The sequence below is a fragment of the Aotus nancymaae genome, unplaced genomic scaffold (assembly GCF_030222135.1).
Source record: "Aotus nancymaae isolate 86718 unplaced genomic scaffold, 86718_ANA_hifiasm-v0.15.2.pri h1tg000021l, whole genome shotgun sequence".
NCBI classification, from domain to species: domain Eukaryota; kingdom Metazoa; phylum Chordata; class Mammalia; order Primates; family Aotidae; genus Aotus; species Aotus nancymaae.
In genome coordinates, this window is record NW_026988433.1 from 26,805,119 (window position 1) to 26,817,782 (window position 12,664).

The 12,664-nt window shown below is 39.8% G+C and overlaps 1 protein-coding gene across 3 annotated transcripts in view; it reads right to left on the reverse strand.

Moving 5' to 3' along the window:
* TCP11L2 (t-complex 11 like 2) overlaps positions 1-12,664 on the reverse strand; it is a 49,926-nt gene that overhangs the window by 16,095 nt on the left and 21,167 nt on the right. For all 3 annotated transcript variants that reach the window (XR_010343828.1, XM_012469180.2, XM_064379900.1), the window contains exon 6: positions 12,437-12,573. Coding sequence is in view for 2 of the 3 variants with exons in the window: in XM_012469180.2 (XP_012324603.1) it covers positions 12,437-12,573 (137 nt within the window). In the remaining variant the exon portion in view is untranslated. The remainder of the gene's footprint in view (positions 1-12,436; positions 12,574-12,664) is intronic.

Sequence of the window (12,664 nt, forward strand, 5' to 3'; positions counted from 1 at the left end):
TTAATCTCAAGACTATAGACAGTGGTAAGATAATTTGGAAGTGATGAGTTTTTAGTATTTGTTTACCTTTACTTTTTTATAACTATTATTTTTTTCACACACGTAGATATGTTTATATTTACAGACATAATAAATTCATACAATAGAATGTTCAGCTCTTAAGTGTTCAGTTTGGTGAGTTTTAACTACTCTATATACCTATACAATTACAACCTAAAACAAGCTATAGACCATATCCATTATCCCACAAAGTTCCCTTCTCTCCCTTTCCAGTCAAAGTGCACCTCACTCAACTACTCTTAACTCCTAACTGCATGAATTAGTTTGCCTTCTAGAAATTCACATAAATGGAATCATAAAGTACCTAGCATAGTGTTTCTGACATTTAACCACATTGTCTTATGTATCACAGTTGATTCTTTTTAGGGCTTTAAAAATAACTTTTAAATTTTGAAACAGCTTAAACTATTACAAAATAAAAGACTTAAGCAGTTGTGAAAGTAGTACAGACAGTTCCTACCCCTCACCCAGCTGCTCCCAATGACAGCATCTTAAATAACTACGGTATATTGTCAAAATCAGGAAACTGACATGGGTACAATACTTACATACTGATTTTTATCAGTTTTTACATGCATTCTTTGTGTGTGTATGGTTCTAAGAAATTTTATTACTTATGTGGATTCATGTAATTATCAGGATACTGAACTATTCCATCACCATAAAATATCTCCACATGTTACCTCCCAGTAGTCACACTCTCACCTCAACCCTAACTTCTGGTAAGCACTAATCACCATAACTGTGTCACTTCAAGAATGTTATGCAAATAGAATCATGCAATATGTAGCTGTTATGGACTGTTTGTGTCCACCCACTACCCAAATTCCTATGAGGAAGTCTTAACTTCCACTGTGATGACATTTGGAGATGGAGACTTTGGGAGGTAATTAGGGTTAGATGAGATCATAAGGGTGGGTACCCTTAGAAGAGGAGATGAGAGAGAGCTTCCTCTCTCTCTTTCCATCTGCACACACTGAGAAATAGGCATGTGAAAGTTGAGAAGGTGGCTGTCCAAAGTGCCAAGAAGAAAGCCCTCATCAGGAACCAAATTAGCCAGCACCTTCATTTTGGACTTTCAGTCTTGAGAACTGTGAAAAATAAACTAATATTGTTTAAGCTACCCAGTCTGTGGTACTTTGTTATGGCAGCCTGAGCAGACCAATAAAATGACTCTTGAGATTGGCTTTGTTTTCTAAGCATCCATCCAAATTGTGTGTATCAATAGTTTATTCCTTTTCATTACTGAGTAGTATTCTATTGTATGGATATACCATAGTTCACCCATTTAACCTGTTGAAAGCCATTTTGGTTGTTTCTAGTTTGGGGCTATACAAGTAAGGCTCTTATGAATATTTGAATGAATATGTGAATGTAAGTTTACAATTCTTGGAGACAAAGACTCAGTATTGCAATTGCTAGGTTGTAGGTGTGTTTAATAAGAAACTGCCTAATGATTAAAAATACCTTTTTAAAAATATATTTAATTGTAAATTTATATAACTTAATTTTTAGTAATGGCTGTGTTTACTAGCTCACAAAATTCTTTAAATATAGCAAATGGCAGGAGAGAGATCCAAGATGGCCGATTACTAGCAGCTCAGGATAGTGGCTCCCAGTGAAGGCGCAGAGAATGAGAGGACGCCACACTTTCAGATGAATATTTGTTGCTCATGGACCAGGAGATTCCCAGAGGAGGAGCCCCATGGGTCGCCAGCGTGACTCTTGTGGCCAGTGTGGCGGTTTTGCCGGCGCCCTGGCGCGGCGGTTCTTGGTGCAGAGTAAACGGGACTGGGTTCCCTTTTGGTCAACGTTTGGAGCTCCAGGAAGGCAGAGTCGCCTATTCAGCTGATTGAAAAAGGGACTCAAGAAGGAAGCCAGACTGGAGATTCCCGGGCAGAAAAACACCATCAATCTTAATGCCACTGTTTTAGCTGGTGCAGTGGGTTGCTCAGATTCTGGTGCTGGGAATCAACAACTTGGACGTCCACTCAGAGACCTAATTTGAAAGTCGGTAATTACAAAGATGACAGGTGGATAAATTCACAATGATGGGAAGAAACCAGCGTAAAAAGGCTGAGAATACCCAAAATCAGAATGCCTCTCCCTCTACAGAGGACCACAGTTCCTCATCAACAAGGGATCAAGGCCTGATGGAGAATGAGTGCGTTCCAATAACAGAATTAGGCTTCAGAAAGTGGATAATAAGAAACTTCTGTGAATTAAAAGAACATGTCCTAGCCCAATGTAAAGAAACTAAGAACCTTGAAAAAAGGTTTGACGAAATCCTAATGAGAATAGACAATTTAGAGAGGAATATAAGTGAATTAATAGAACTGAAGAATACAATACGAGAACTCCGCAAAGTATGCACAGTTTTTAACAGTTGAATTGATCAAGCAGAAGAAAGGATATCAGAGGTCGAAGTCCAACTTAATGAAATGAAACGAGAAGACAAGATTAGATAAGAAAGAGTAAAAAGGAATGAGCAAAGTCTCCAAGAAATATGGGACTACGTGAAAAGACCTAATTTACGTTTGATAGGTGTATCCGAATGTCATGAAGAGAATGAATCCAAGCTGGAAAATATTCTTCAGGATATTATTCAGGAAAACTTTCCTAACCTAGTAAGGCAGGACAATACTCAACTCCAGGTAATACAGAGAACACCACAAAGATATTCCTCAAGTAGAGCAACCCCAAGACACATAATCGTTAGATTCACCAGGGTTGAAATAAAGGAGAAATTCTAAGGGCAGCTAGAGAGAAAGGTCAGGTTACCCATAAAGGGAAGCCTATCAGACTCACAGCAGATCTCTCAGCAGAAACCCTACAAACTAGAAGAGAGTGGGGGTCAATATTCAATATCCTGAAAGAAAAGAATTTTCAACCCAGAATCTTATATCCTGCCAAACTAAGCTTCATAAATGAAGGAAAAATAAAATTTTTCGTGAACAAGCAAGCACTCAGAGATTTCATCACCACCAGGCCTGCTTTACAAGAGCTTCTGAAAGAAGCACTATACACAGAAAGGAACAACCAGTATCAGTCATCCCAAAAACTTACCAAAAGGTAAAGAGTATCTCCATAATGAAGAATCTACATCAACTAATGGGCAAAATAGCCAGCTAGGATTAAACGACAATATTAAACTCACAAATATCAAGATTAATCCTAAATTTAAATGGATTAAATGCCCCAATCAAAGACACAGACAGGCAAAATGAGTAAAAAGTCAAAACCCATCGGTACGCTGTATCCAGATCCATCTCATAAGCAAGGACATGCAAAGACTCAAAACAAAGGGTTGGTGGAAGACTTACCAATCAAATGGAGAGAAAAAAAAAACACACAACAAAAATAGGGGTTGTAACTTTCATCTCTGACAAAATAGACTTTAACAGTAACAAAGACTAAAAGAAACAAAGAAGGACATTACATAATGGTAAAAGGATCAATGCAACAACAGGAGTCAATGATCATAAACATATAAGCACCCAATATAGGAACACCCAGATACATAAGACAAGTTCTTAATGACTTATAAAGAGACTTGGACTCCCGCACAATAATAGCGGGAGACTTTGACACCATATTGTTAATATTCGACGGATCAACGAGATAGAAAATTAACAGGGATATTTATGATTTGAACTCAGACTCGGAACAAGTAAACTCAGTGAATATTTATAGAATCCTTTACCCCAGGTCCACAGAACATACATTTTTCTCAGTATCACATTACACCTATTTTGAAAGTGACCACATAATTGGAAGTAAATCACTCTTCAGCATTTGCATAGCATTTCACAGACTTAATGAAATATTGATTGGCTGTTTGTTTGTTATTTTCTTCTCTTATTCCTTCCTATCTCCACTGTTAAGCACAATTACCGGCAAAAAAGAGGTTTTTTAACACCTATTTTTAGATTGCATTCCAGCCTGGGCAATAGAGCAAGGCTCCTGTTCTCTCTCCCTCTTGCTCTTTCTTTCTTTCAAAAATAATAAATAAATAAATAAATAAATAAATAAATAGAGTGACCAAAAAAAAAAAAAGTATAGCAAATGGCTCCCAAGTCTGTACCAACCACATCCAGCATACCACTGACAGTGTTCATTTCTAAAATTAATTATCTGTCAAACAGAGGCCAGTATATATAATTAGGCAGACAAGTCTTTTACATTTATTCCTTCAAACAGATTTGACAAGAACACAAACATAAGTTGCAGTGCAAAGACACTGATCAGCAACAGTCTGTTCCACAACAGAGTTTAGAAAGCAAGAGAGAGAATGAAGCAGCAGCTTGACTGAGGAGTCAAATTTGCATTGCAGATGAATGAATCTCAACTTAGTGCAACCTAATATCAAAGCAATCAACAAGTGACTAAGAACTTGTGCTAGGCTCCCCCATGCAGAGTAAGTGGCTGCTGCAATAGTTGGGAGTGTGGCATCTGAGCTAGGCAGTCTCAACTTCGGTCTAGCCTTTACCCCTCATTAACTGCAAGCCTTGGGCGGGTTACCTAACGTCTCCTCAGTTTCCTGTCTGTGAATTGGGGATAATAGTATTCTTCCTGCAGTTGTGGTAAAGAGTCAACAAATTATTACATGCAAAACACTCAGAGCCGTTTCTGACACAAAGGAAATGTCCAAGCAATTGTTAATATTCGCTCATTTAACTCTGTAAACAACCTTTAAAGGTGGGGATTATTGTTTCTAGAGGGCCCAGTCAGGTTCTCCACCTGATACACAACAGCTGCCTTATTATTGAAGTTGCCTCAGACAAAGTGATCACCCATGGAATAAAAAGAGTGAGTAGGCTAAGCTGTGGGTTGGTTAAAATGAGCTTTTTTGGGGAACTTGGCTTTCTTTTTTTTTTTTTTTTTTTGTAAATACGAGTTAGTGTGCTAGCTTGGGAGAGCAGAATCTCAACAGATCCCCGTTAAAGAAAAGCCAATGCTTCAAAGGAGATTTTATCTAGAAAACATGAAGAAACTGAAAATCTAGTTCATGCGGTATGATCCCTGGTATTCGGAAAGTGCTATTCCAGAAGTCAAGATGGGAGAGGGAGAGGGAAGCAGTGAGGAAGAAATCACTGAATTTGAGTCTCATACTTAATTTGACCTCAAAAGACTATGTGTCAATGTCCAGTTAGACTGTCCTTCCACTTTAGACGAGTTTATCAAGTTTCATTCTTCTGGATTAAAAATATATATCACTGGAAATGAGGTTTTATACTTGAATTCATTTCATTTTTAAGCATGTGGCACCTAAATATTACTATAATATAGGTTATTAGGTGCCTAATAGTTATTATTAACAGAATTCCCTTGATATTAGCAGTTTCTATTAACTCACACACAGTTGCTCCAAAAGGTGCCTCTGCAAGACTTGCTTCTGTGGGTGGAAACAGCCCCCTCCAGACAATGGAAAGAAGGCATGAAGAAAGCACCCACCAGCAACCATGACTAGCTGAAATCAGACTGATTCCAAACACAAAACATCCCCCAAGGGCTCAGTGGCCACCGAACTTCCTTGTTTATTGCAGCCCAAATTTCCCTGGAGCATGAAGATGGTTCCTTGGGCCATCATGAAATGGATTCATTCTAATTCTTTATTTAGGGTCTCAACCTCAGCACTACTGACATTTTGGGCTGGATAATTCTTCACTGTTGGGTGCTGTCCTGTTCAGTATAAAATGTTTAGCTCTACCTACCAGATGACCTTCTGTAGCCCCCCTGCCCCCTGCCCTGCCAGGATGGAACAACCAAAAGTGTCTCCAGACACAACTAAATGTTGTGGGGCGGGGGCCAGTGGCAAAATCACCCCTAAGAGAACCACGTTGAGAACCACATTAAGAACCACTGACTTAGATGACAAATAGTGTTTACTTACTTTTGTTCATGAGTAGTTAGACTAACTTTGAATAAAATGTCTCTTCCATCATGAACTAAATGAAATTTGACATGATAAGGCTATTCCAGAAGGCTTAAAGTTTGGAGGCAGTAATTCTCTACTGGGCCTTGTCTGCCTTAGGGCAAAATTCACTTTATTTTGCTTTAGACCCAGTTCTAAGGTTAACCACTAGAAACAAGTTGCTTTTTATACCCCAGTACTTACAAAATTATATATTTGGTAGAATTTATAAGGTGACAATTGCCAAGAAATACAGCCTGAACACAGGTGCAGATGAGAGAGAGAGACAGATAGAAAGAGAGAGAGAAACAGACTGAAATTCTTCCTCAGACCCAGTACTTGAATAGGGATAATTTATGAGTAGTTCTGTTTGCCATGCTATAGCAACACCACCCCCAGAATTTCACAACTCTGTTTCTCCTCAGTTGGCAAATGTTGTTTTTGGTTTGCTAGTTCTGTTTTATAAAGATGTAAAAGACTTAGTCTTTCATTTAAAAGACATCCAACTGAGAGAGAGTGAGTGGAAATCATCGTGAATATAATTACAATGTGGTGGTAATAAGCATTTATACTGCAAATTTAATCATTTACAGCTGACGCTTTTAAAAGCCCATTTAGTTATCTTGAACAAAAGCAACAGTGTGGCATAGTGGTTCTCAATCCTGGCTGACTTTAGAATCACCTAGGGAGCTTTAAAGAGAAAAAAATGTTCATGAGCACAGCTCCTGGAAACTTTGATTTATTCTGTCTGAGGCAGGGCTCAGGCCTCGGTTTAAACACTCCACATAATTCTAATTTTTAGTCTCACTTGAGTATGACTGGTAAAGCAGAAGGAGCATGCGGTTAGAGTGAAACATTGGCTTTTCTCTCGGGGATCTGCAGAGACTTCACATGCTGGCTCAGTGACTATGTGGCACCAAAAGCAAGGTAAGCTTCATGAGGCACCTATAACCTTGGCTTTTCCTGGGGACAGGGTTAAGAGTTTTTCCATTCATTTGTTTATTCAATGAAAACTACTGAGCACCTACTCAATCCCAGGTATTTTACCAAGTACTGGGGATTTGAAGGTGAATAAGCACAGTCCCCGCACTCAAGAAGTTCCTAGTCTAGTAGGAGGGAGAGACAGACACTGGAACAAGCAATGGCATTACAGGTGCTTCTACCCCAATTTTCCATTCGAAAAATGTAGTTTCCTTATCCATGACATCTGCCTAGCAACGTCTCAGTTTCCCTTCTTTTGGTGCTGGTTTTCTCTGAGAAACCATTTTCTCTGGTTCCATGTTTTCCTTTGTGAGTCTCAATTCAGAGGCCCTGTCTTTCTGACCAAGGACTGGCTGAGTGGAGTCATGTGCTCACAGACTCCTTCCCGGGATCTGAGTGATGAGAGTGTTCAGGGATGTCCCATGTTTGCCGCCCACATTAACCATCCTGACGATGGAGCCCTCCTGTTCCTTAATTTTTCCCTTCCACATTCATGACACTCTTCGGATTTCTGATATTTTGGGTTTTCCTTGGATTCTGTGAACTTCCTCCATCCTTCCACTCACTTCCCTTTGGCTAAGTCAGTTGGAGTTGGTTTCTGTTGCTTGCAGTACAACTCAGGTAATATAACACAAAACTGAAAAGTTCAAGGAAGGCTGAAAAAGTAGTAGCTTGGTTTAATCTGGACTTGGATTTGGGAGACCTGGTTCCCAGTCCTAGCTCCACTGTTTGTTTGTTTTGTTTTGAGATAGAGTCTCGCTCTGTAGCCCAGGCTGTACAGTAGTGCAATCTCGGCTCACTGCAGCTTCTGCTTCCCAGGTTCAAGCAACTCTCCTGCCTCAGCCTCCTAAGTAGCTGGGACTACAGGCCCATGCTACCACACCTGGCTAATTTTTGTATTTTCAGTACAGAAGGTGTTTCACCATGTTGGCTAGGATGGCCTCGATCTCCTGACCTCGTGATCTGCCTGCCTTGGCCTCCCGAAGTGCTAGGATTACAGGAGTGAGCCACCACGCCTGGCCTCCACTGTTTACTTAGCTGAATGACTCTGAGTCTAAGGAGGTCATTGCTGAGCATAAGTTTGCTCTTCTTTAAAATGTTCCATAAATATTTCTTGAATGCCTTATGTGACAGCCGAAGGCAATCACAACAGAGTTTCATATATTCTGAAAGAGATATTTATGTCCCATAGAAATTTTTAAAGAATAACATGAAATAAAGTTCATTAAAACATTTGATCAGATATAAGGTATTATCTAAATAAACCCTTTCTTTCTGAGTATCTTAGAAAGTACTTATTGCCCCGACCCAAATATAATCTCTTATTCTTTTCACAGATAATTTACAGGTTGGATCTAATGTGGTTATCTTGTTGATGCTTACTAAGTACAAACAATCATTCCTAAGGTTTTCCTGGCTATATTTAAAATATGCAATTATACAAAATCTCCTCTTAGGCAAAATATGGTATTTTCCTGGAGCCAAATCAGAAATCTAGAGTACTTCTCTGTAATAATTTTCTAATAATTCTTATATAATTATGTGTACACAGAAATCTAACACTCATCCTTCTGTGGATGCTATGAGGCTCTTATTTTGATATTAGAACACAGGGACCGACTTTTGGCAGAGTGACTTGGGGACATAATTAACAGCTGCCATACACTCTGCTTCTGGGACTCTTGATTTCTCTTGCTGAGCAATAATGACCTATATGCAAAGCTGGGTTTGCTCTATTCTTAAATCTCTGAAAATATCTAAGTCAATAGAAAAGGTACAAATGGATTACAGGTCACTAGCCTGGGTTTTAAAAAGAGAAGCAAGCCAGGTGCAGTGGCTCATACCTGAAATCCTAGTAACTTGAGAGGCCAAGGCAGGAAGAAGCCAGGAGTTAGAGACCAGCCTGGACAACACAGTGATACCCCCATCTCTACAAAAATGTTTTAAAAATTAGCCAGGTGTGGTGGCGCATGACTATAGTCCTAACTACTTGGGAAGCTAAGACAGGAGAATCCCTTGAGTCCAAGAATTAGAGGCTAGAGTTAATTATGATCATGCCACTGCACCCCAGCCTGGGCAATAGAGTGAGACTCTTTCTCATAAAAACAAACAGAAAAAACAGAAAAATAAAAGAGGCAAATAATTTGAGATGAACAAAATCATAATTCACTCTATTAGAGAATTTGGTCAAGATTCCAAGCTATCTTGATTAAAGACATGGGTGCATTTGCACATGTGTTTACATACACATGCACACAAAACCAACCATTCAGTCTCAGGAAAATGCTGCTGTGGACAGTTGCCACAGTTCGTGTTTCAGATCCAGGTTTGATGTAGGGTTCTACTTCCCTTTACTCCCTCCCGTTTGAAGCTAAAACAACATAGTCCTTGAAGTCATAGAGTTTTTGTTGTAGAAGGATCCTTAGAAGTTATGTGACTGGGTAATTGGCTAACCAGATGACTAAATAATCTGCCATATGATGTGAGAGATCCCTCTGCAATATCCCCCACTGTTGATATCTTGTTTGAAGAGAGGCAGGGTTGCACAGTATCTAAATGCACATGCTTTGAGGCAGAAACACATCTGGGTTATCCAGGCTCTACCACTTACTAGTAGTCACCTAGGCTAAGTACCTTAACCACACTTTCCTCAATTGTAAATAGGGGGTGATAATAGCACAATCTCATAGGGTTGGTGTCATGCTTGAATGAACTAATAAAGTGGTATAGTAAGGACTTAGCATGTAGTAAGTGCTCATACAAAATGTTAGCTAGCACTGACTACTGCTATAATAGAGAGGCCCATTCCAAAGTCAAAACAACTCCAACCGTCAGGAAGATCAAAACTGGCTGTCTGCTTCCTTCCTCCCATGAATCCTAGTCTGCCCTACAGAATTTCACCATTCTCTGAGTCACTGTCAACAGGGAGGGTGGGTGGGGCCATGCATGGCCCACCTGAGTCTCCTTGTTACCAAGTATAACATGCCCAGCTTTCTCAACGGTTCCTCATGTGGCCTCCATAATCTGTATGTTCTCCCCTGGATGTGCTCCTGCCTGCCAGGGCCCCTTTAAATGTGGCACCTGTTTTGTCTTTTCAGTATAAGGCCACTGTGTTGATTATTTGGGCAGAAACCACCTACCTTAGCCTTAAAGAGTGGTTAATTAAACTCCAGAGGCTGGTGTCAAGAGTTTGCCAGTGAACAGTTAGCCAGCCTCTTGTCAGCTTGTAACCTCTGGCATCTTAGTTTCCTTGCCTATAAAATAAAGGGGATAATAGTACCTACTTCACTGGGTAACTGTAATTCAATGAGCTAAGACTTCTTCTACTCCTATTCTTCCTTGATCCCCTTCCAGACTTTTTTTTTTTTTGAGACAGAGTCTCACCTCAGCCACTCAGGCAGGAGAGCAGTGGCGTAATCTTGGCTCACTGCAACCACCATCTCCTGGGTTCAAGTGATTCTTCTGTCTCAGCCTCCAGAGTAGCTGGGATTACAGGCACCTACCATCATGCCCGGCTAATTTTTGTATTTTAGTAGAGATGGGGTTTTACCATGTTGGCCAGGCTGGTCTTGAACTCCTGACCTCAGGTGATCCACCTGCCTTGGCCTCCCAAAGTGCTAGGATTACAGACATGAGCCACTGCGCCTGACCCAGTCTGGTTTTAATGCACACAAATCCACTGAAACCATTCTCATCAAGGTTACAGACCATCATCATACAGTCAAATCCAATGGTCAAGTTGGCCTGCGTCTTTCTTGACCACTTAACAACACTTGTCGTATCCAACCACGCCTTCTTTCTCCAAACACCTTCTTCATGCATCTTACAGGACACCCCTTCGCCTGACTTTCACATTACTTCTCTGGCTACTCCTTCATAATCTCCATTGCGAGATCCTCCTCCTCATTTCAACTTCAACATCTAGATGCTGGAGTTTCTCATGTCAGTCTCTTTCAGATCCACACTCACTCCCCCTACATAGTCTCACCCAGCATAATATAATGGATAGGAACATGGACTGTGGAGCCAAGCTGCCCTCCTAGGTGAGCTCCTATACTTTTAAGGTGTGTTATACAGGCCAGTGACTTAACCACACTGTGCCTCAGTTTCTGTACCCATAAAATGGGGGTAACTTCATATAGTTGTTGTAAGGATTAAATTAGTTCGTACAGGTAAAGTACTTAGAATGTGTAAGGATTTTATGTGTTAACTAGTGCCCAGTTCCATGGCTTTATATATCACACATATACTGGCGATTCCCAAATGTATATACAGTTTCCATTATTCCTCTAAACTCGTCATTCATATCTAAATGCCTGCCTGACAGCTCCACATTGATGTCAAATAAAATCTCAAAGTTCATATTACCAAAATTGAACCCTTGATTCCATGTCATCTCCCAACCTTCTTTCCTCTAGTTTCCCCAGTCTGAAACTGTATCACCATCCTCCTAGTTGTACAGGCCAAAAACCTTGGAATCATCCTCCCCTCTTTTCTCCCTCAACCAACTTTCAGCAAATATTACTCCACCTTCAAAATGTATCCAGAATCTGGTCTCTTCTCACTCCTTCCACCACTACCAGCTGGAACAAGCCACCATCATTTCATGCCTGAGCAACTGCAATGCCACCTAACTGGTATCTCTGTTTCCCTCTTTGTTCCCACACAATCTATTCTGTAGCCAGGAATAAGAGTATTCTTCAAAAATGAAAATCAGATATTGCTCCCCTGATTAAAACTCTCTGATGACTTTCCACCACATGTGGAATGAAATCCAAACTCCTCTCATTTACTAACAAACAATGCTCCATGTGACCTATCTTTATCTAGTCTCAGCCTCATCTCTTACCACTCTCCTCTTACCTACTCTACTCCAGTCACAATGTCTGCCCTGTGTTTGTCAAACTCATAAGCAAGTTTCTGCTTTAGGGCCTTTGTACTTGTAGTCTCTCAGGCTAGAGCATTCTTTTCCCCATTTTTACATGCCCTTTTCTCATTTCTTTGCAAACTTTACTCAAATGTTACTTATTATAGAGATCTTCCCAGTTCATCACATCTAAAAAACAACCTTGTCCTCACTTCTGACCCATTACTGTACCTTTATCCTATTTTTCTTCATGGCATTTAATAATACACCTGACAATATATGTTTGTTTCTCTTGCCTACTAGAATGTAAGCTCCCGGGGGACTGCAAGTGTATTCCATTTTGTTCACTGCAGAATCCACTGTACTTAAGCGGTGTCTGAAACACAGGAGGCACTCAATAAATAGATCTTGAATGAATCAAGAAATGAAGAGTGCTTAGCACAGTTCCTGGACAGAATAAACAACTGTAAGTTTGTGATATCAACTTTTAGAAGGTAAAAAAAAAAAAAGCTTAATAGAAAGGCCAAAATTCTTTATACTATATATGTTGTCAAAAGTTAAAACATCACATTTTAACCTAATTTCAATATAAATACACGTTATATTATACTTACTTGGAGTTTCTTCCAGAATTTCCTGGAACTTGGTTCTCTCATATTCCACCAACTGGCGCTGAAGGTGTGGTCTAAGACTCATAATTGTAAAATTGGCCATGTCCATTTTCATGAGGTCCAGGACATGGAATATTTGTCTACAAATTTTATAATTAAAATAGAGAGATGGTTAAGTAGTTAAGCTGAAATCCATTAACAATGATCTATGTTCTAGGTTGAAAACAATAA